The sequence below is a fragment of the Tachysurus vachellii genome, chromosome 5, assembly GCF_030014155.1.
Source record: "Tachysurus vachellii isolate PV-2020 chromosome 5, HZAU_Pvac_v1, whole genome shotgun sequence".
Taxonomy (NCBI): domain Eukaryota; kingdom Metazoa; phylum Chordata; class Actinopteri; order Siluriformes; family Bagridae; genus Tachysurus; species Tachysurus vachellii.
The window spans coordinates 28168553-28192870 of NC_083464.1; the positions used below are offsets into that span (position 1 = coordinate 28168553).

A 24318-nucleotide genomic window follows, 5' to 3' on the forward strand; every position below is an offset into this window, starting at 1 on the left:
GATGACTAGATTATATCCAGTATCCACCTGTAAGCAGTTTAAATACCTTGTGTACACTTTTAATATTTCAAATTGATAATATATTGAAATTGGTATATTTTTGTAATTCTGTACATGTTGAACAACATCTGTGCAAGTTTTTTCCATAACCAAGTAACTGTAGACCATGGAGCAAACCTCACTATCCATAAACATAGCCTACTTGCTAAAATGATAAACATGAGCAATTTTTATTCTTCTGGTCTTATATATTAAGTACAGTATTTTGTATGCCAAAAAGTAGCCAAATAGTATTTTGATGTGAAGTTGGTGTTGGATGGAAGCAATTTACAATGTTTTTGTTTTAAGATATGAAGTTTGTATGAACAAAAAATCAATCAGTTGAGTAAATTTTCACACTACCTTTTTAATTCATTAAAATATTTGCAGTGCAGTGGATAAATAGGATGATCTGGGATGAGAAATGTAATCAGTCAGCAGCTCAAGATTGCCTTCCTCATCCATTTAAATAAGGCCTATCAAATCACTCGTGACGTGACATACGGCGACCCATACTCAGAATTTGTTCTCTGCATTTAACCCATCCAAAGTGCACACACACAGCAGTGAACACACACCGGCTCCATTTAGATTGCAGACATGCACAAAGCCTGACTTCATCTAGACACTAAGTTGGTCACCATGATTTACTCTGATGGAGCTCACAGTCTGACTGGTGATCCACACGTCATTTATAGTGTTCAGGTTAAACTCAGTCAGGTGAAGAACTCTGAGAACTACTGATAACTTTCATGAATATTGTGATCTTCATTGCTTTGAGTTAATATCAGTTAATGTAGGTGAATGTTGGATGAAATGATGATCATGTTTGACTTCTGGATATGGAGGAGTTTTACACTGAAACTTTAAGTATTATTATTGTTGTTGATAATAATAATAATAATAATAATATTAATAATAATAATAATAACAATAACAACAAAAAAAATAATAATAATAACAGCAACAACAATAATAATAACAATAATAAGAATATTAACAATAAGAATATTAACAATAATAACAACAACAATAATAATAACAACAATAACGATACTAACAACAACAACAACAATAATGGGACGTGATGGTTCAGTGGTTTGGGTTACTGATCAGAAGGTCGGGGTTCAAGCCCACAAGCTGCTGAGACGTCAACGTTGGGTCCTTGAGCAAGGCCCTTAACCTCATCGTACTATGGCTGACCCTGAGCTCTGACCCCAGGTTCATAATAACCTGGGATATGCAAAAACTTAAAGCATTTTACTGCATGTCGTATCATTTTACTGCATTTGAATTTAACAACAATAACAATAATTAAAAACAACAATAATAATAATAATAATAATAATAACACCAATAATAATAATAATAATAATAATAATAATAATAATAATAATAATAATAATAATTATAATAATAATAATAATAATAATAATAATAATAAATACCGGGTTTTTAGATTCACTAAATTCACTATTTAAAGATAAGATCACTATTCTCGGATAACCCGGAAGCGGAAATAAGGACAGAAACCTGCCCGTACAGGACACAGTAATGGCGGCGCTAGGATGTGGTAGATGTTTTCTCAGACGGTTATTTAACACAAGTGTTAATTACAGAGCATCTGGATTACACACATTTATTAACACACACAACGCCGCCCACTATTCTCCGTACCCGAGGAGAGCGCGTGCCCTGTCTCGTACTCTGTTTCGTACCACGGACGGAAGTGACGCAGAGTTGACAGCGCGAGCTTCATACACACCGGAACGACATCAACATGGTGAGTAAACATTAAAGAGATCATGTGTTAATGTGTAAGAGACTGACTAATGATGTCAGACTTCTGCTTACTTATAACTACAGATTCTACTGTTTTATAGAAGGAAATGTCATGTTGGTGTGAAAGACACTACACCTTTAAATTAGGATGAAATTAGATTTATATGAAATAAACAAGACGAGGCCACTTCATAGTTATAAGAAACACAAACACACTGAAACATCATTTAATCCACACAGCTGGAAAACCACCCAAACAGTCTAAACACCAATCCGTGCATCTGTAGAGCAGCTCAGAGTCACAATAATCACAATAATAATAATAATAATCACTCACTCACTCACTCATTTTCTACCGCTTATCCGAACTATCTCGGGTCACGGGGAGCCTGTGCCTATCTCAGGCGTCATCGGGCATCAAGGCAGGATACACCCTGGACGGAGTGCCAACCCATCACAGGGCACACACACACACTCTCATTCACTCATGCAATCACACACTACGGACAATTTTTCCAGAGATGCCAGTCAACCTACCCTGCATGTCTTTGGACCGGGGGAGGAAACCTGGAGTACCCGGAGGAAACCCCCAGGGCACAGGGAGAACATGCAAACTCCACACACACGAGGCGGAGGCGGGAATCGAACCCCCAACCCTGGAGGTGTGAGGCGAACGTGCTAACCACTAAGCCACCGTGCCCCCCATAATAATAATCACCACAACAACAACAATAATAATAATAATAATAATAATCACAATAATAATAATAATAATAATCACAATCATAATAATAATAATTACAATAATAATAATAATAATAATAATCACAATAATAATAATTAACAACAACAATAACAAATTAATAACACTCATAATAATAATAGCAATACTAACAACAACAATAATAATAATAAGAAGAAGAATCATAAGAATATGCTCAGAATCAGGGCAACAAAATCCTGACATCAACAAAAGCAGCAGACATGCTAAAAGTGTGTGTGTTTAGGTGGAGCTGTGTTTAACCTTGATGTGTTGGTGTCTCTCCTGCGGGAGGAAAATGGATTGGACATCTGTGTGATCCGAGTCCCAGATGAGCTGAAATACACTGAGTACTTCATCGTAGTGAGCGGCTCTTCAACTCGCCACCTGAGAGCTATGTCACAGTACGCCATTAAAGTGGTAAACACACATTTACACACATCAGAGAGCCATACAGACTCCTATTACTAACTCTGCTGACTCATATATGACCCTGTGTGTGCGTGTGGGGATGTGTACACATATATGATCGATTGAGTGCTTAGTTCCTGTGTTTCAGTATAAGTTCCTGAGAAGAGACAGCGATCCACACTCACACATAGAGGGACAGGACTGTGATGACTGGATGTGTATTGATTTTGGTGAGTAGTGAACAGTGAACAATGAATGGTTTAGAATTACAGGACTTTTCTATATACATATATTTGTGTATATAGTGATGGGTTTGGAATATTTTTTGTATCATACTTATTCCTGGCATCAACAAATCACATTTCAATAACAGGACCCCAATTAATTTCTTATAGCAAAAGCAACAATAATAGAATATAGAATGTAAACAGGTCTTTTCTAAAATCCATTATGAACTCTATATAAATACTAAAAATACAGTAGCACCTTTAGTGTTACACAGGTTTAAAATAAACATTAGTCAGTCAGATAATAAGAACTGTGTAAAGAGTTTCTCCTAGTGACAAATTTGAAGGAAATTATTAGAAATGTGAGCGTTTTCCCTTAACATTATAGCGAAACAAGAAAAGTTCCATAAAAATTATCTTAACCCTTAAAAGAGCTCCTAAGTTTAAAAAGTGTTAGGAGTAGAGAGAAGGACATTTAAGAGGCTTGAAAGTTTCTGTAGCCGAGGAGGAAATGTCTGAAAGTTAAAGAGGGAGAAGAAATCTATTGTATACAATAATTATAATTAATGTGTCTGAGATGTTATCTCTAATATGATTATAATATTATATAATTGATCTTCAATCTTGTGTGTATTTGTGTGTGCGTGCTCAGGGTCGATGGTGGTCCACTTTATGCTACCGGAGACAAGAGAAAAATTCCAGTTGGAGATGCTGTGGACGCTGCGGAGCTATGAACAACTGACCAACAACACACCACCACACACACTGCCTCCTGACTTCATACTTACACACACACACACACACACTGACTGACACACACACTCCCACACACGCTGCCTCCTGACTTCATACTTACACACACACACACTCGCGCACATTTTTTCTCTGATTGGAAGTTTATAGTATACTATAAACACACTATAATATACACACTAACATATGAAAGTTGGATGGAAGAACCCAGTTTATACACCTGTCTGTAGAGAAATAAGATGTTTATTTACATGGCAATGTTACTGAACATCTCCCACACTGATCAATAAAAACGACTCAGTTCACCAGAGATTCATTTCTGATTAACTTCAGTCTTAGACATGAAAAACACAAGTAGCAGCAGCTCCATCACAGCTCAGAGGAGCGCGTGTGTGTGTGTGTGTGTGTGTGTGTGTGTGTGTGTGTGTGTGTTTATGGATGTGAACAAATTCTGGTGTTCTGTCGAGACGAGGTGTAGAGTCACCACAGAGCTGTGTTTGTGAAAGAATTCAGGTGCTCAGGAGAAGCTCCATGTGAGAGTCTCTATTGAATTCAGAGTCAGTGCGGTGATGGAGCTTATGGAGGTGCTGTGGTGATGATGCTCAGACCTCATCTTCAGAAAGATCAACCCAAGTAGTCTGCACAGAGGGACCTGAGACTCAATGAAGAATGCTTTCTCTGACGTTTCCTGTACAGTGTGTTGTTGTTCGACTTGTCTGGTCTGCAGCTCAGGTTGACATATTGACATATATATACCTGGATTACCTGTACCACCTCCAGCTCCTCCTCTTTGATGGTTCCCAGTCCTTTAATCTCTGTAAACCCCAGTTTGTTTCTTGTCCAGTGCAGCTCACTGACCAGTACTCACTGAGGGCTCACTGAAGCCACCACAATATATGTAACAGCATTTGATGAGATTGAGGTTTTGGGTTTATTCCATTTCAGAGACATATACAGTTGTGCTCAAAATTATTCATATCCCTTTGATCATTTTTCATTTATAAAAACTACTTTGGTGAAACTTCCATTGTAGATCAGAGATTCATTAAAAATTAATCATACCCTATTCCAAATATCAGAAAAAATTCCTTCTTTTGTGAAAGTACACATAGTTTCACACTCCAGGGACTATAATCAGTTTCACCAATTAAGCCCTAATTATGTTAAATAGTAACACCTGCCCTTAAAGTATTAAGTATTATTAAGGGGGCAAAATATTATTCTCAGTCACTGTCACTATGGCCAGGAAGAAAGAACTCAGTCATCATCTTCTTACATGTGTTGTCAATGCCCATAGTGGGGGCAAAGGCTACAAGGCCATTTCAAAAGAACTGGATGTCCCTGTATCATCAAGAAGTTCAAGATGTTCAACACTGTCAAAAACCTGGATGGGCTTGGCAGGAAGTACAAAGTATCTTCTAGAGTCGCTAGAAAGATCCGCTGTGATGCACACAAATACTTCCCTGTTACCACCAAAGCTCTAATAGACACCCTAAACCAAGCAAGGGATACGGTACCATTCAGCGAATTCTGCATTGAGGTGGTCGCCATGGACATCACCCCAGAAAGACACCACTCCTTACCCAGAGACACAGAGATTTGCAAGGGGTTACCCAGCTAGAGATCTGAACTTCTGGTCATCCATCCTCTGGTCAAATGATACTAAACTGGTGCTCTTTAGACATATGTTACATATTTTTTGTGTATGAAAGATGAAGCCTGAAAATACCATCCCATTGGTCAAGAACGGTAGAGGTCATTTCCTGCTATGGGGATGGTACAGGTAACCCTGTTAAGATAGATGGTATCATGAAAAAGTAGGACTATCCTGAGATTCTTGATGAAAACCTGGAACCTGGAAAACCTGAAAACCTGCCAGAAAATTGGACATATGGTACCAGCAGGATAATGACCCAAAGCATACAACCCAGGTGGTCAAGCAATGGTTCAGGGACAACAACATAAATGTTCTGGAGTGGTCATGTCAGATCCCTGACCTAAACCCATTTGAGAATGTGTGGAGAAAGTTGAAGATCGGGCCAGGGCTAGGAAGCCTTCCAATCTCCAACAAATAGATGCTTTTGTGAAGGAAGAGTGGGAAAACACTCCAGAGCAGGTCTGTAGAAATCTGGTAGAGACCTACAAGAAGTGTTTGCGTCATTAAGAACAATGATCTTGTATATAATAATCTATTGATTACTGATACATTGTAATATAAAGAGTATGAATAATTTTGAACATGGTCATTTTTGAATATTTGTCAATAAAAACCCATGAAATGCCATATTTCTTGTTTGTCACATATTTAATATATGAAAGTATTATAAAACTCAAGGGTGCGATTCATTTTGAGCACAACTTTACATGCTTTATTTTTATATGCACAAATTATAGTGTTCAAGTGTAAATAAAAATGCTGTAACGTAAGAATGCTTTGAAAAATATAGATTTTAATTGTGGTTTTCAAACCTCTGAAGATATTCAGCAGTGACATCAGCACAGACCTGCAGAGTTCCTAAAAAAACTGTGTGTAGGTTTGACTGGAAGAACCGATACTGTTTTGCAGGCAAAGGTTGGTCTCATACACACACAGTGTGTTCTACCAAGCAGGATGTCACTGAGGTTAATGAGGTAGTAGTTATTACAGTAAGTTTTAAAGCTCTTGGTGTTACACTGAGGGTTTGTCTGAGTCATTTGTGTGCTGTCTGAAGTACTGGCTGCATTCTCTTGTGTGTGAGAGACAGACCTTGTGTTTCTGGCTTCTGTCATGGACACAGTCTTCCTCTCATTGTCCTTGATCTTCTCTAACTCTCTCTGTGTGTGTGTGTGTGTAAGCAGAAATATTTCTCTGAAGGTTGTTTTTTTGTCTAAATTTTGTCGAATTTCTTAGAGACCACTAAGTTTCTTCGTTTCCTGAGTTGATTAGTTCCCTCTTGGATATTTGTAGTGTAGTGGGTGCTAGAGGCTGGTTCTTCACTGAGCATAGACTGAGATCTAGGGTTAGCCAATAAAAGGGGTGACATTGATGAAGGGTGAACATCAGATCCAGTCAGGTTACAGTCTCACTGTTTGATTTACAGCTCCATAAATAAATGAGATAAATGAGAGGAGATTTTAATTACAGCACCTTCAAGCTCTTTACTTCTTTAAGGTCTGTTAGTCGACTTCATGTTAGAGAGGAATACGCTGTTGTAAAAGTATCTTTATTAGGGTACGTTACACTTGCTCTGCTCTCTCTCTCAAACCCTTTTCTGAACTCTGATGTTTGATGTGAACATTAACTGAAGCTCTGCATATGATTGGCTGATTGAATAATTGCATGAATGAGCAGATGTACAGATGTTCCTATTAAAGTGGACAATGAGGTTGTAGATAAATATACTGTATACACACAGTGTGTTATGGTTTTGTGTGTGTGTGTGTGTGTGTGTGTGTGTGTGTGTGTGTGTGTGTGTGTGTGTGTGTGTGTGTACGTGTCTGAAAGAAAGATCCTGTTAGGTGATTAATGGTGACCTCAACTATTGGACACTCCAAGGCTGATTCAGCAGGGTCACTGATAACACACACGCACACACACCTACACACACACACACACACACACACTCTCTCTCTCTCTCTCTCTCTCTCTCTCTCTCTCTCTCTCTCTCTCTCTCTCTCTCTCTCTCTCTCTGTGTGTGTGTGTGTGTGTGTGTGTGTGTGTGTGTGTGCAATGGCACACAAAGTGTCATATTATACCCAGGAAGTTATTTGTGATGCTGTGTGTAAATGTAGCATGCTGAAGTTAATATGGAAGTAAATGTAAATATTATACAATAACACCTGAATGATCATACTTTGGGGCGGGGCTTCAGGATAAAGACTGTGTGTGTGTGTGTGTGTGTGTGTGTGAGAGAGAGAGAGAGAGAGAGAGAGAGAGAGAGAGAGAGAGAGAGAGAGAGAGAGACACTAATGAGATTTAATGAGTTAAAGTGTTTAGAACATTAATCTGAGCCACGCACACAGTCAGGATGGAGGCTATGATAGTGAAGTCTCTTCTTGCTCCCTTTAGGAAGTTTACTAGCTGTGTGACTGAAACACTGCAGAAAGACAACTTGGGGTCTGAAGGTAAAATATCAAAGCTGATGGATCAGAACCCTGTTGTGCTGCGAGCTTACCAGGCCAAAAGGGAGAAAGAGAGGTGCGTGTGTGTTTCTAATGGGTTTTTTGTTGTTTCATTAGAATGTTTGCTTCATTGGGCATGTGTGTGTGTGTGTGTGTGTGTGTGTGTGTGTGTGTGCGTGTGTGTGTGTGAGCAGAAGGCTCCGGGAGGTTAGGAACATGGAGAAGAACGCAATGAGAGCAGCAATGAGAGCTCATTTCAGGAGGAAGTATCAGCTCCCTACAGTAAGTGTTTAGATAACTCATCTGAGTCTGAACACTAACTAATCCTGAATGTTAACAAATTAATCATTTATTTTCTCTTTATTTTTTTTTTACTCAGAATACTGAAGACTCGAGGCGGGTACGAGCCGCAGGCGGAACAGCGATGATCTCCAGTCACCTGAACAAAATGGTACAGTCTAAGACTCCAGAGAAGGAACGGTCTGGATTACTGAGTGTGTTTGAGAACCTGAGCTTTAGTACTGGACACACAGCACGCAGCACAACATAGTTATGTGTTATGGTAATGTAGTCATGTAACAGTCATGAAGTCATGTGGCACAGTCATGTAGTCGTGTGGTACGGTTGTGTAGTCGTGCGGTACGGTTGTGTATTCGTGCGGTATCGTCATGTAGTCGTGTGGTACGGTCATGTAGTCCTGTGGTACGGTCATGTGGTCGTGTGGTACAGTCATGTAGTTATGTAGTCGCGTGGGACGGTCACATAGTCATGTGGTACGGTCACATAGTCATGTGGTACGGTCATGTAGTCGTGCGGGTCATGTAGTCATGTGGTACGGTCATTTAGTTAGTCGTGATACACGGTAATGTAGTCGTCTGGTACGGTCATGTAGTCGTGTGGTACAGTCATGTAGTTATGTAGTCGTGTGGTACGGTCATGTAGTCATGTTGTACGGTCGTGTGGTACGGTCATGTAGTCATGTAGTCATGTGGTACGGCCATGTAGTTGTGTGGTATGGTCATGTAGTCACGTAGTCGTGTGGTATGGTCATGTAGTCACGTAGTCGTGTGGTATGGTCATGTAGTCATGTGGTACGGCCATGTAGTCATGTGGCATGGTCATGTAGTCATGTGGTACGGTCATGTTATGGTCATGTAGTCATGTGGTACAGTTGTTCTGTAATGCTTTTTTTTTATTTGTTAAATTGTTTTGTTTTTGTTTACCTTTTTGTTTGTTGTCATAAAAAGGTTGTAGTGTTTTTTGTTAAATTTTTTCTTGATGTAATACTTTATGAAGGTGTGGTGTGATTTCAGCTCTATTGTAATCTGCAGAAGTGTTTTAGCAGAGCATTGTTCATGTTCTGCTCTTCTGATGATTTTATAGCACTTTTCCTGAGTGTGAACAATAAAAAAGCAGTTTGCTGGCTGTAGATTAGAATCCTAATTCAGTATTTTGTAAATATTACATCTTAAATGATTTTATTTTTTGTCTTCAGTAATTGGGCTAATAAAAGTTCTAAGAAAAGTGATGACATACTTCTGTTAATTATTACATTTGCCTGTAGCAGAAAAATAAAATGAAATTCATACAGCAGGTTTGTGTGCATTTTCAATTATCTGATTAAAGGAGTCCAGTCTTTACTCTCAGTCCTCAGGCCATGGAGGAAGGCAGACGTTCAGGAAGCACTCATGGTTTCACCATCATTTCACCAATCATACAGCATGGCCAATCATACAGCTGTGTCATGGCCACTATTAGAAAAAACAAACTGTGACTGTCTAAAAAAAAACCCTTATGTTTCTAGTAGATTTCCATCAGTTTGTGTGTGTGTGTGTGTTTGGAAAGGCATGGTTGTGTGTTGTTCTTTTCTTGAACTTTGACCTTTACTGCCATAAATCCTGCATTGTGTCCTGGAGAGTCAGAGCAGGAGGGATGGAGGGAGGCGTGATAAACAAATAGAGGGGTGTTACTTTTAGGGTTTAGCATGGACCGTTTGTGGCACTGAGAGAGACGAAGAGACGGAGAGAGCATGATCACCTCCTCTGTTCGCTCAGTGGTGAGGAACAAAGCACTGAGGGCCTCTGGCCCTGGAGATGGACTGATGAAGGGAGAGGCTGATGGGGCGGTGGACAGATGGATGACTAGTGAGACAGGGCAGAGAGACGGAAGGAGAGAGGGATGCAGTGGACGAGTGAGGAGTTTTAATGAGATTCCACACACGGGCTGTAATGGCTGGATGAACCTTTTGCACTTTTGGAGGAATGGAACGTTCAGCCACCTTCACAAACACATGGAGCAAAACTTCAACACACTCGGCCCCATCTACAGGTACACACACAACACACACACACAACACACTCCACTTACAAAACACACCACTCAGTGTACAGGTACACACATAACACACACATACAACACACACTCCACTCACTGTACAGGTGTACAGACACACAACACACACTACACTCAGTGTATAGGAGTAGACACACAACACACACTACACTCAGTGTATAGGAGTAGACACACAACACTCTCCACTCAGTGTACAGGGGTACACACACAACACACTCCACTCAGTGTACAGGTGTACACATACACCACACACTCCACTCAGTGTACAGGTGTACACATACAACACACACTCCACTCAGTGTACAGGCGTACACACACAGAACACTCTCCACTCAGTGTGTGTTTGTACAGACACACTCCACACTCACAGACACACAACACACTCCACTCAGTATCCAGGAGTAGACACACAACACACACTCCACTCAGTGTATAGGAGTAGACACACAACACGCTCCACTCAGTGTACAGGGGTACACACACACAACACACTCCACTCAGTGTACAGGTGTACACATACAACACACACTCCACTCAGTGTACAGGTGTATACACACACAGAACACTCTCCACTCAGTGTACAGGTGTACACACACAACACACACTCCACTCAGTGTACAGGGGTACACACACACAACACACTCCACTCAGTGTACAGGTGTACACTCACAACACACACTCCACTCAGTGTACAGGTGTACACACACACACAACACTCTCCACTCAGTGTACAGGTGTACACACACAACACACACTCTACTCAGTGTACAGGTGTACACACACAACACACACTCCACTCAGTGTACAGGTGTACACACTCAACACACACTCCACTCAGTGTACAGGTGTACACACACAAAACACTCCACTCAGTGTACAGGTGTACACACACAACACACACTCTACTCAGTGTACAGGTGTACACACACAACACACTCCACTCAGTGTACAGGTACACACAGAACACACTCCACTCGGTGTACAGGTGAACACACACAATACACTCCACTCAGTGTACAGGTGTACACACACAATACACTCCACTCAGTGTACAGGTGTACACACACAACACACTCCACTCAGTGTACAGGTGTACACACACAAAACATCCACTCAGTGTACAGGTGTACACATACAACACACTCCACTCAGTGTACAGGTGTACATACACAACACATTCCACTCAGTGTACAGGTGTACACACACAACACACTCCACTAAGTGTACAGGTGTACACACACAACACACTTCACTCGGTGTACAGGTGTAGACACACGATACAATCCACTCAGTGTACAGGAGTAGACACACAACACACTCCACTCAGTGTACGTGTACACACACACTCCACTCAGTGCACAGGTGTACACACACAACACACTCCACTCGGTGTACAGGTGTAGACACACAACACACTCCACTCAGTGTACAGGTGTAGACACACAACACACTCCACTCAGTGTACGTGTACACACACACTCCACTCAGTGCACAGGTGTACACATACAACACACCACTCACTGTACAGGTACACACAGAACACACACTCCACTCGATGTACAGGTGTAGACACACAACACACTCCACTCAGTGTACAGGTGTAGACACACAATACACTCCACTCAGTGTACAGGTATAGACACACAACACACTCCACTCGGTGTACAGGTGTACACACACAATACACTCCACTCAGTGTACAGGTGTACACACACAATACACTCCACTCAGTGTACAGGTGTAGACACACAATACACTCCACTCAGTGTACAAGTGTAGACACACAACACACTCCACTCAGTGTACAGGTGTACACACGCAACACACTCCACTCGGTGTACAGGTGTAGACACACAATACACTCCACTCAGTGTACAGGTGTACACACACAAAACATCCACTCAGTGTACAGGTGTACACATACAACACACTCCACTCAGTGTACAGGTGTACACACACAACACACTCCACTCAGTGTACAGGTGTACACACACAACACACTCCACTAAGTGTACAGGTGTACACACACAACACACTTCACTCGGTGTACAGGTGTAGACACACGATACAATCCACTCAGTGTACAGGAGTAGACACACAACACACTCCACTCAGTGTACGTGTACACACACACTCCACTCAGTGCACAGGTGTACACACACAACACACTCCACTCGGTGTACAGGTGTAGACACACAACACACTCCACTCAGTGTACAGGTACACACACAACACACTCACTCGGTGTACAGGTGTACACACAATGCACACACAACACACTCCATTCAGTGTAAGGGTACACATGCACAACACACACTCCACTCATTGCACTCAGTGTACAAGATCACACACAACAAACTCCACTCAGTGTACAGCATCACAAACAACACACACACAACACACACTCCACTCAGTTTAAAGGATCACACAGAACACACACTCCACTCAGTGTACATGTGTGCACACACAACACACACTCCACTTAGTGTACAGGTATACACACAATGCACACACAACATACTCCATTCAGTGTACAGGTGCACACACAACACACTCCATTCAGCATACAGGTACACAAACAACACACACAACACACACACTCCACTCGGTGTATAAGATCACACACAACACACTCCACTCAGTGAACAAAATCACACACAACCCACACTGGTGCATACACAACACACAGTCTACTCAGTGTGCAGGTGTACACACACAACACACACTCCACTCAGTATACAGGTGTACATACAATGCACACACAACACACTCCATTCAGTATACAGGTACACAAACAACACACACAACAGACACACTCCACTCAGTGTATAAGATCACACACAACACACTACACTCAGTGTACAGCATCACAAACAACACACACACAACACACACTCCACTCAGTGAACAGGTGTACACACAGCACACATTCCACTCAGTGTACAGGTACACGCACAACACACACATGACACACTCTACTTAGTGTACAGGTACACACACAGAACACACTCCACTCACTATACAAAATCACGCACAACACAGACTCCACTCAGTGAACAAAATCACACACAACCCACACTGGTGCACACACACAATCTACTCAGTGTGCAGGTGTACACACAATGCACACACAACACACTCCATTTAGTGTACGGGTATACATACATAACACACACTCCACTCAGTGTAAAGGTACACACACAGCACGCATTCCACTCAGTTTACATGTGTACACACAACATTCAAGTTCAAGTTCAAGTTTTGATTTATTGTCAAATCTTCCACATGTACATACAGTACAGAGAAAAGAAATTAAATAAAGCAGCACAAGGCACATGGTAGATAAAGTTCAAATGAGCAGACCAATGCTGCACAAATTGACTGGTGCATGTCATCATATGTTAGTGGGAGGGGAGAGTGAAAGGACCTGGGGATGTGGAATCTGGAGGGGTGGGGGTGGGTTCATAGATCTGTGGTGCCTGGGGCAGAAAAATGAAGGTGGAGGCAAGTTCAGAAGCGAGTTCAGCTTCCTGACAGCCTGATGAATGAAGCTGTCCTCCAATCTGTTGGTCCTGGCCCGGAGACTCCACAGTCTCTTCCCTGATGGCAGCAGACTGAAGAAGCTTTGTGATGGGTGGGTGGGATCACCTGCAATGCAAAGGGCTTTGCGGATGAGACGGGTCTCGTAAATGTCCTGGAGGGGAGAGAGACACAAATAATCTTCTCAGCTGCTCTCACTATGCGCTGTAGTGTCTTCTGGTAGGATGGGTTGCAAGCACCATACCACACAGTGATGCAGCTCGATAGAATGCTCTCCATGGTGCCTCTGTAGAAGGTTTGCATGATGGGTGCATGGCTCTGGCTCTTCTCAGTTTGCAAAGTAGAGAAGCTGCTGTGATTTCTTGGCCAGTGCTGCTGTGTTTTCAGTCCAGGAGAGGTCCTCTGGGATGTGCACACCCAAGAACTTGGTGCTGCTCACTCTCTCCACAGACACACTGTTTACATTTACATTTAAATTTACAGCATTTAGCAGACACTGTTGAAGGTCAGAGGAGCATGCTGTGTGTGCGCTCTCCTGAAGTCAGCAACAATCTCCGTTGTTTTCCCCACGTTCAGAGAGAGATTGTTGTCACTGCACCACCTGGCCAGGCTTCTCACCTCGCTCCTTTGTCTCATCTTTGTTGCTAATGAGACCCACCACAGTCGTGTCATCCGCAAACTTAATAAAGAGGTTGGAGTTGTGTGATGGTGTTCAGTCGTGGGTCAGCAGAGTCGTGGGGCAACAAGAGAATGGGGCTCAGCACACATCCTTGGGGGGCCCAGTGTTCAGTGTGATGGTGCTGGATGTGTTGCTGCCGACCCGTACTGCCTGAGGTCTTCCAGTCAGAAAGTCCAGCAGCCAGTTGCACAGTGAAGTGTTGAGCCCCAGCTGAAGCAGTTTGTAAATGAGCTATTGAGGGATGATAGTGTTGAATGCTGAACTAAAGTCTATGAACAGCTTTCTGACGTATGAGTCCTTTTTGTCTACATGAGAGAGTGCTGAGTGGAAGGCAGTTGAGGTGGCATCATCAGTCGAGCGGTTGGACTGATATGCAAACTGGAAGGGGTCCAGGAAGGGGGGGTGGGCAGACTTGATGTGGTGCATGACTAGCCATTCAAAACACTTCATGATGATAGGAGTAAGTGCAACAGGACGGTAGTCATTGAAGCACGATGGAGACGGCTTCTTCGGGACTGGAATGATGGTGGTAGCTTTGAAGCATGTGTGGACAACAGCCTGAATGAGTGAGATGTTAAAAATGTCTCTGAAGACATCAGTGAGTTCCACTGCACAGTATCTCAGTACATGCCCAGGAAAGTTGTCATGAGCTTTGCATGCATTGATCCTGCTGAAGGATCTCCTCACGCTGTCCGGGGCCAGCATCATCACCTGGTCACCGGGAGGAGGTGGAGTTTTCTGAGCAGTTGTGCTGTTTTGCTTCTCAAAGCGAGCGAAGAAGGTGTTCACCTCGTTCAGCAGAGAGATGTTGCTGTCACAGATCCGTGGTGGAGGCTTGTAGACCGTAATGGTCTGTATCCCCTGCCACAGGCTCCGAGTGATAACAATGTCAATGAGCAAAGAGAAGAAACAAACAGGAGAAAACGACAGAAAATGTCCAAGGTTTGGGACACCATCAGAGCGTCTGTTTTCAGCAGTAGGATACATTTCTCATGCCTCAGTTCTGAGCATGTTGATATGTTTACCTTTCTTGATTGCAATCACATGCTCATTTAAAACTTAAAGCACACACACGATGAGAGAGACTTTTACATTCTGATTAATATATATGCTTAAAGCACTCAGTGTGAAACCATGCATGGTCTCTAGGTCCAAGTTCCTGTCCATGTTTTTTGCCTTTTAAATACACAAAGCATTCCAAATTAGACAGTAAAGGATTATGTTATGCCTGAGCTGTAGATTTAGAATCTTTTAGTTCTGAAAGTTAAGTTGCATGACTTAAAGGCAGTATTTTTGTATTATTATTACTATTTATTTTAATGTATGCCTTAGTTTTGATACTTTAAAAAAGTAATTTGAAAATAATTAAATTTTTTTGTTTTTGCATCTCAGAAAAGGGTTCATTTAAAACCCAGAATGTTCACTTAAACGTACTTAATTCTTCTCAGTCAACTTTTTGTCATTTCACAGTACAAGTACAGACAGAGAAACAATGGGTAATCTCTAAATGTTTATTTTTGATAGAAAATATTGTTGTATGCATAGCATACTATACATTTAGAAATAAAAGTTCATTTTTCTAAAAAAGGAAACCAATTAGTTATTCATTTTAAGAGACCCGTCTTATTTTCTCTTAATATTGCTCTTTAATTAAGCAAAAATACATTTTATCAGATTAATCGATTAAATATTTGGTTTACTAATTACTATTACTAATTACTCGATTACTAAAATATTCAATAGCTACAGCCCTAATTATAAGCCTACGAAAATATACTTGAATAGTTCAACTTCAAGTATGATTAGAGTAAGAATAACTTGAGTTACTTTTTCATATTTCTGCAGGTTTTAGATTTCAAACTATGTTACTGTACGGTTTGTTTTTTGTATCACAGATGTATCTCAGTCTACCTCAGTTTTATTTATGTTTAAAAAACACTGCACATATATTAAAACACTTTATTCACCAGAAGGTGAACAGTTAGTGAACTTCCTAGCACTACACTTGCACTAAATTCTCAGGTTTCTCTAGGTTTATATTTAACACTTTGCACTATTTTATTACACTTTATTAAGCATTTTTTACATTTTCTTTCATTTTGCACCTTAAATGTTAAGAGATAATTGTTAAGTGTTCATTGTGACTTTAGACTTATGTTTACATTTTAATTGTTTGAGTTTTCCTGGTTGTTGACATTTCTGTCTTAATAACTGAAGGGATTACGATAAGAGGAAGGTTTAGTTTAAAATAAAAATGTTTAATTGTAATATATTTTTCTCCTCGTCCTTATTTTAACTGGGCCATAAAAATTTCAATAATTATCGATATCGACCGATATGAAACACTGATATCGTGATACAGTTTTCGTTCATATCGCCCAGCCCTAACCTCCACCTAACATACACTTCACTCAGTATACAGGTACACACACAACACACATTCCATTCAGTATACAGGTACACACACTACACACATTCCACTCAGTATACAGGTACACACACAACACACATTCCACTCAGTGTACATGTGTACACACACAACACACATTCCACTCAGTATACAGGTACACACACTACACACAATCCACTCAGTATACAGGTACAGTACACACACTACACACATTCCACTCAGTGTACAGGTACACACACAACACACATTCCACTCAGTGTACAGGTACACACACAACACACATTCCACTCAGTGTACATGTGTACACACACTACACACATTCCACTCAGTGTACATGTGTACACACACTACACACATTCCACTCAGTGTACAGGTACACACACAACACACATTCCACTCAGTGTACAGGTGCACACAGAACACACATTCCACTCAGTGTACATGTGTACACACACGACACACTCCACTTAGTGTACAGGTGTACACACACAACACACTCCACTCAGCATACAGGTGCACACACAACACACAATCTACTCAGTGTGCAGGTGCACACACACAACATACACTCCATTCAGTGTACAGGTGCACACACAACACACATTCCATTCAGTGTACGGGTACACATACACAACACACACTCCACTCATTCTACAAGATCACACACAACACACTACACTCAGTGTACAGGATCATACATAACACACACTCCACGAAGTGTACAGTTACACACAAACACACAACACTCAGTGTACAGTTACACACACCACACACACACCACACTCAGTGTACATGTACACACGCACTCTCACACACAAACACACACAACACTCAGTGCACAGTTACACACGCACTCTCACACACAAACATACACAACACTAAGTGTACTTACACACACACAACCCTTAGTCTACAGGAACACACACTCCATTGTAAAAAGACTGACAAACACAATGCACACACAGCACTCTCCACTCAGTGTACAGGTACACACACAACAGACACATAACACACTCCACTCAATTTATAGTTACACACAAACACACAACACTCAGTGTACTTGCACACACACAACACTCAGTGTACGTGTACACACACACCACACACACTCCACTGTAAAAAGAGGCTGCAGTGTCTCTGGACAGAGAGGGTTAAGGGTCATGACCTTCTGATCAACAGCCAGAGCCTTAAGCACTTGAGCTATAAAGTAAAACCATCAGGTTACCAGACTGTACTGAAATAGGGATGTGGTTGCCTAGTGGTTAAGGTGTTGAGCTACTGATCGGAGGTTCGTGAGTTGGAATCTTCAATTTTCCACTAAATTGAACTGCATTGATATTTTTACCAAAAATATTTACAGAAAGTTGGCTGTCTTTGTTTGTATATTTTTGTATAAAGCTTTGGAAGTCACAGGTGAGTCTGGACTCAGCACTGATACAAAACTGACACACAACTGTCTGTCTGTCTGTCTGTCTTGTCTGTCTGTCTGTCTCTCAGGCAGTACCTGGGCTCTCAGTGTAGTGTGAACATTTTGTTCCCGGTTGATGTCGCCGAACTCTTCCACTCTGAGGGACCGAATCCACGCCGTATGACACTGCAGCCATGGGACACACACAGAGAGACACGCAAACACAGCAAAGGGGTCTTTCTCAAGTGTGTGTGTGTGTAAAATGATATATTTGTGTATTAATGTGTGTGTGTAATGATGTGTCTGTGTGTCTTATGATGTGTGTGTGTTTAATAATGTGTGTGTGTTTAATAATGTGTTTGTGTATTGGTGTGTGTGTGTGAGCGCAGAAATGGAACTGAGTGGCGCTCTGATCGGTTGTTATTGAACCGCGAGGTGATGTTGAGTTCAGCTGTACACCGGTTCTTGCCATTGTTAAACGAGGTGGCACAGGATTTTACTCGTGTCCTGCAGCGTAAAGTCCACGCTGAGGGAAAGAGAGAGAAGGATGCACACATGTTGACCTTTGACCCCAGCCCTGAGCTTTTCCGCTTTGCTCTAGAAGGTTGGTATATGTGCCAGGCTTGTTTATTACAGGCTTGTTTAGTGTTTATTACTACAAACTGCACAGTGAAATGTACACAGACTTTACCTTTATTTACAATGTCTCTGTGTCTGTCTGTATGTCTGTCTGTAGCAAGTTGTCATGTTCTTTATGGTGAGCGTATTGGGCTTTTTTCGTCTGAGCCGTCTCAGGAGTCTGAGCGATTTATTTGGGCAGTGGAGCAGATGTTGAACACAACTTCTCCCCTCCTCTATGTGCCCCGCCCACTGCTCCGCTTCCACAAACCCCTGTGGACACAACATGTAACTGCATGGGACCACATCTTCAGCCATGGTGTGTGTACATTCTCTCATAGTGCAGTGCACACAAACACGAGCAATGTGAAACAATCACTTACAAGAAAAAGGTGTGTGTGTGTGTGTGCGTGTGTGTGTGTGTAGCTGAGGAACGGATCCAGCATGTGTATGAGCGTCTTCAGGTTCGAGGGGGCAGTGTGGAGGGACCAGCAGAGAGCTCACAGTTCCCCGGAGTGCTGAGGCTGCTGATGGAGAGAGGAGAACTTCCTCTAGAGCTCATCAGGGCTAACATCACTGAACTGATGGCAGGAGGAGTCGATACAGTGAGTGGCACACAAGCATGAATCAGTACATTGTGAATCAAAATCAATACATTATGTCTCTGTCTCAATCTTTCCTGTCTGTCTGTCAGACGGCGGTTCCTCTGCAATTTGCATTGTTTGAGTTGGCACGTAACCCTGATGTTCAGGAGCATGTGCGTGCTCAGGTGCAGTTGTCATGGTTACGGGCAGAGGGGAATCCTCAGAAGGCTTTGCAGGGAGCACCGCTGCTCAAGGGTACAGTGAAGGAGACGCTCAGGTAACACACCATTACCGCTATCATCACCACCATCACGAAATTCACCATCATGAACTTCATCACCTTCAACACCGTCATTACCTTCATCATCACTATTGTCATTATCACCAAGAGTAATCAGTAATAATCACCACCACCACCATCATGAACTTCATCACCTTCAACACCACTGTTATCTTCATCATCACTATCGTCATTATCACCACACAGTAATCAGTAATAATCACCACCACCACCATCATGAACTTCATCACCTTCAACACCACCGTTATCTTCATCATCACTATCGTCATTATCACCACACAGTAATCAGTAATAATCACCACCACCACCATCATGAACTTCATCACCTTCAACACCACCGTTATCTTCATCATCACTATCGTCATTATCACCACACAGTAATCAGTAATAATCACCACCACCACCATCATGAACTTCATCACCTTGAACACCACCGTTATCTTCATCATCACTGTCGTCATTATCACCACCCAATAATCAGTAGTCCCAGTAGTAATGTGTGTGTATGTGTGTGTAGGCTGTATCCGGTGGGGATCACAGTACAGAGATATCCAGTCAGAGACATTGTGCTACAGAATTATCACATACCTGCTGGGGTGAGATTTTCGACATGTCCTGAAATGAATTTCCTGTTTTAAAGTGTGTGTCCTTAGAAAACCTACAGTGCATTCTTGGTATTTTGTGGTGTGTTGAGGAAATATTTCTCTGCAGACTCTGGTACAAGTGTGTCTGTACCCTCTGGGGCGGAGTCAAGACGTATTTCAGGACCCTCTAATCTTTGACCCTAGTCGTTGGGCTGTAGCTGAGGCAGGAGAGGGGCGTGGCAGAAATGTCACAGCGGAAACAGGCTCTGGGGCAGGGTTTCGGTCTCTGGCATTCGGCTTCGGGGCGAGGCAGTGTGTGGGGCGGAGAATCGCTGAAAACGAGATGCAGCTCGTTCTTCTGCATGTAAGTGTAACTGGTGTAAAGATCATAGAGAGGTTTGGAAAGGAGAGAAATGAAGTTAGCAGTGTGGGATAACATTTAATAAAGGTGTGTGTGTGTCTGTGTGTCTGTGTGTGTGTGTTTTACAGATTCTGAAGAATTTCCGTTTAAGTGTTTCATCCAAAGAGGAGCTCAGCACCAAATACACACTCATCCTCCAACCGGAGTCTCCACCTACGATCACCTTCTCCACACTCTCACACTGATCACCTCATAACTGTTCACTCACTCTGCAGTCAGTCAGGACAGTTAATGAGTTCATAATCAAAACCTTTCTCTCTTCCTGATTCACCTACAGTGGGGTGTCTTCTCTGTGTTTATTAGTTACATGCACACACCTGTACACATCGATACACACACACCTGTATACATCTATACACACACACCTGTTCACATCAATACACACACACACCTGTACACATCGATACACACACACCTGTACACATCGATACACACACCTGTACACATCGATACACACACACCTGTACACATTGACACACACACCTGTTGACATCGATACACACACACCTGTACACATTGACACACACACCTGTTCACATCGATATACACACACCTGTACACATTGATACACACACTTGTACACACCTGTACATATTGATACACACACACCTGTACACATCGATACACACACACCTTTACACATTGACACACATTGATACACACAACTGTCTACATCGATACACACATCTGTACACTTCGATACACACACCTGTACACATTGATACACACACACACCTGTACACATCGACACACACACACACCTGTTCACATTGACACACACACACACACAGACACACCTGTACACATTGAAACACACACACACCTATACATATTAAGACACACACCTGTACACATCGATACACACACACACACACACACCTGTACACATTGATGCACACAACTGTACACATCGATACACACACACCTGTAAACATTGATACACATTGATACACACACCTGTACACATCAGTACACACGCCTGTACACCTCTGTGCACACACCTGTACACATCAATACACAAACACACACCTGTACACATCAATACATACAAACATACCTGTAAACTTTGATACACACACACCTGTACACATTGATACACACAACTGTACACATCGATACACACACACCTGTAACCATTGATACACATTGATACACACACACCTGTACACATCAGTACACACGCCTGTACACATCGATACACACACACACGTACACATCAATACACACACACCTGTACACTTTCATATACACACACACCTACACACATCGATACACGCACATACCTGTACACACTAATACAGACAAACACACACCTATACACATCGATACACACACCTGTACACATCTATACACACACAAACACACACACACAACTGTACACAACGATATACACACTGCTCCTGTTACAAAGTGTAAATTGTATCAGACATTATCTTCATAATTAAACAGAAGTGAAAATCTCTCATTGTGTGTTTGTGGGTTTGTGTGTGTTTCCAATTTGTAAATTCAGATAAAGTTTTTACAATGGAACATATTTGCATTTAAACCTAGCACATGCTAGTGATCATGAACAAGAAGGTCCCACTGTAAGCCACGCCCTCTGTAAGCCATAAACATTTAATTATTCTGATCTCAGCATGTAAACACAGCCAGTGTCCAGCAGATGGTGATAACATTCATTTCTCCAGGTGTGTGTGTGTGTGTGTGTGTGTGTGTGTGTCCAAGCTTTAAGCCACATTTCACCTGGGAGCTGATCTCAGTATCTAAATCGACGCTGTCTGAGGTGGGAATCTTTTTATTTTTTTCCTATTTATGATTTCTAATAGTGAAAAGTTATACAAATAATTACAATAATATTTGGTTGTGGTAGCCTAGTGGTTAAGGTGTTGGACTACTGATTGGAAGGTCCTGAGTTCGACTCCCAGGTCCCCCAAGCTGCCACTGCTGGTTAACCCTGACTTAACCTTCAATTGCTTAGTTGTATAAATTGCAATAAAATGTAAGTCACTCTGGATATGTAAAGGTTCAAACCAAAGGAGTTTTTTGGATATAAAGGTTTTAATTTGGGTTAAATTAAAACATTAGATTTGTTAAATGATTGAAAATGTGAATAAACAATAAATAATAATGACATCAAATCTGTTGTGTGTGTTAGAGCACATTATTGTGTGTGTGTGTTGTGATCTGCTGGTTTGTTTGTCCTGACTTACCTTCTGCACAAAGGTTTATTTGTTCAGTAGATAATCATTCACAGACTGTGATAAAGTCTAACTGCTGAGGAATTTTAGTGTCACTTTTTATACAGTTTAATTTCATTCTATTTCAATTCTGTACTTAATGCTGGGTTGGATTTGTAGGTTAAATTTGTTGTCCAGAAAAACAGGCACTTTACCCTCTTGGTTCTCTGTTTAACTAAAAAATTAAAATTGGGGTGGAGCTACAATTGAGTCCATTTAATAAACTCTATTTCTCTGAATATAACACAACTGTATTTCTCTCTCTCAGTCCCAGGTGATGGACTCATTTATTCAGCAGCAGGGAGTTCACTCATGTGTTGGTGACTCCTTACTGGAGCATTTATGTTTATTGGACATTGATCAGGAGCCAATCACAGCACGCAACACTGGCATCATCTGCACCATTGGTCAGTACCATGCCCTCTCATTGGACAGCCTAGAGATGTTATGGTTCCAGGATAATTTATAGTAATTTATTAATATTTACTCATATTCTATTACTTTGGTTCAGTTTTGTTTTGAGTTGAAGGACTGTGTGTGGAGAGGGGTTATTGCCCATAATGCACTGCAACCATGCATCAGTGATAAATGGAAATAAGAGACATTGTCTCTGTGTCTGTGTTACAGGTCCAGCGTCTTGCTCTGTGTCGACGCTGCAGGCTATGGTGAAGGCAGGAATGAACATCGCGCGCCTCAACTTCTCCCATGGAACCCACCAGGTGTGTGTGTGTGTGTGTGTGTGTGTGTGTGTGTGTGTGTGTGTGTGTGTGTGTGTGTGTGTGTGTGTGTGTGTGTGTGTGTGTGAGAGAGATGTTCTTCATATAATGTCTCTTAGTATCACAGAGAATCTATCAGGAACATTCGTGAAGCAGTGGGGTCATCGACTTCAGACCCTCTGACCTATCGACCAGTGGCCATTGCCTTGGATACCAAAGGACCCGAAATACGTACTGGTCTGGTACATGGGGTATGTGTGAGTGTGTGATACAGAAATAATAAACCTGCATTACACTGTCCTTGTTCCTGCTGGAATTCATCAGTCATGTTATTAACTTTAATCAGTTTGTTTATGGCTACGTCCCAAATTCATATTTTTTACAGTGAACTCGCT

General features: G+C 41.7%; 3 protein-coding genes across 4 annotated transcripts in view; all 3 read left to right on the top strand.

Moving 5' to 3' along the window:
* The first annotated feature begins 1557 nt into the window (after positions 1-1557).
* On the top strand, positions 1558-6256 carry malsu1 (mitochondrial assembly of ribosomal large subunit 1). Its single transcript, XM_060871003.1, has 4 exons — positions 1558-1822; positions 2829-3001; positions 3141-3222; positions 3872-6256. Exons 1-4 carry the CDS (start codon positions 1594-1596, stop codon positions 4030-4032), a joined length of 645 nt encoding a protein of 214 aa, XP_060726986.1. The 5' UTR covers positions 1558-1593; the 3' UTR covers positions 4033-6256.
* A 1598-nt stretch (positions 6257-7854) lies between these two features.
* On the top strand, positions 7855-22338 carry LOC132846065 (cytochrome P450 11B, mitochondrial). Its single transcript, XM_060870579.1, has 12 exons — positions 7855-8149; positions 8268-8355; positions 8453-8612; positions 10080-10401; positions 18552-18707; positions 18852-19066; positions 19199-19399; positions 19507-19685; positions 19775-19941; positions 20483-20561; positions 20677-20913; positions 21039-22338. Exons 1-12 carry the CDS (start codon positions 7980-7982, stop codon positions 21153-21155), a joined length of 2091 nt encoding a protein of 696 aa, XP_060726562.1. The 5' UTR covers positions 7855-7979; the 3' UTR covers positions 21156-22338.
* A 292-nt stretch (positions 22339-22630) lies between these two features.
* Positions 22631-24318, top strand: part of pklr (pyruvate kinase L/R) — a 5677-nt gene continuing 3989 nt past the window's right edge. The window contains exons 1-4 of one of the 2 annotated variants that reach the window (XM_060870973.1): positions 22631-22753; positions 23476-23614; positions 23835-23926; positions 24043-24174. In XM_060870973.1, the coding sequence (XP_060726956.1) occupies positions 22634-22753; positions 23476-23614; positions 23835-23926; positions 24043-24174 (483 nt within the window). In that variant the 5' untranslated portion in view covers positions 22631-22633. The remainder of the gene's footprint in view (positions 22754-23475; positions 23615-23834; positions 23927-24042; positions 24175-24318) is intronic. The other variant, XM_060870974.1, reaches the window with a different exon arrangement.

Excerpts from the sequence above, each read along its gene's own strand:
- malsu1 (XM_060871003.1), top strand. The coding sequence starts at position 1,594 with ATGGCGGCGCTAGGATGTGGTAGATGTTTTCTCAGACGGTTATTTAAC. Across the intron at positions 3,002-3,140 it reads CACAGTACGCCATTAAAGTG|TATAAGTTCCTGAGAAGAGA; the intron begins GTAAACACACAT and ends CCTGTGTTTCAG. Across the intron at positions 3,223-3,871 it reads CTGGATGTGTATTGATTTTG|GGTCGATGGTGGTCCACTTT; the intron begins GTGAGTAGTGAA and ends GTGCGTGCTCAG.
- LOC132846065 (XM_060870579.1), top strand. The coding sequence starts at position 7,980 with ATGGAGGCTATGATAGTGAAGTCTCTTCTTGCTCCCTTTAGGAAGTTT. Across the intron at positions 10,402-18,551 it reads ACACTCGGCCCCATCTACAG|GCAGTACCTGGGCTCTCAGT; the intron begins GTACACACACAA and ends TCTGTCTCTCAG. Across the intron at positions 19,400-19,506 it reads GGACCACATCTTCAGCCATG|CTGAGGAACGGATCCAGCAT; the intron begins GTGTGTGTACAT and ends GTGTGTGTGTAG.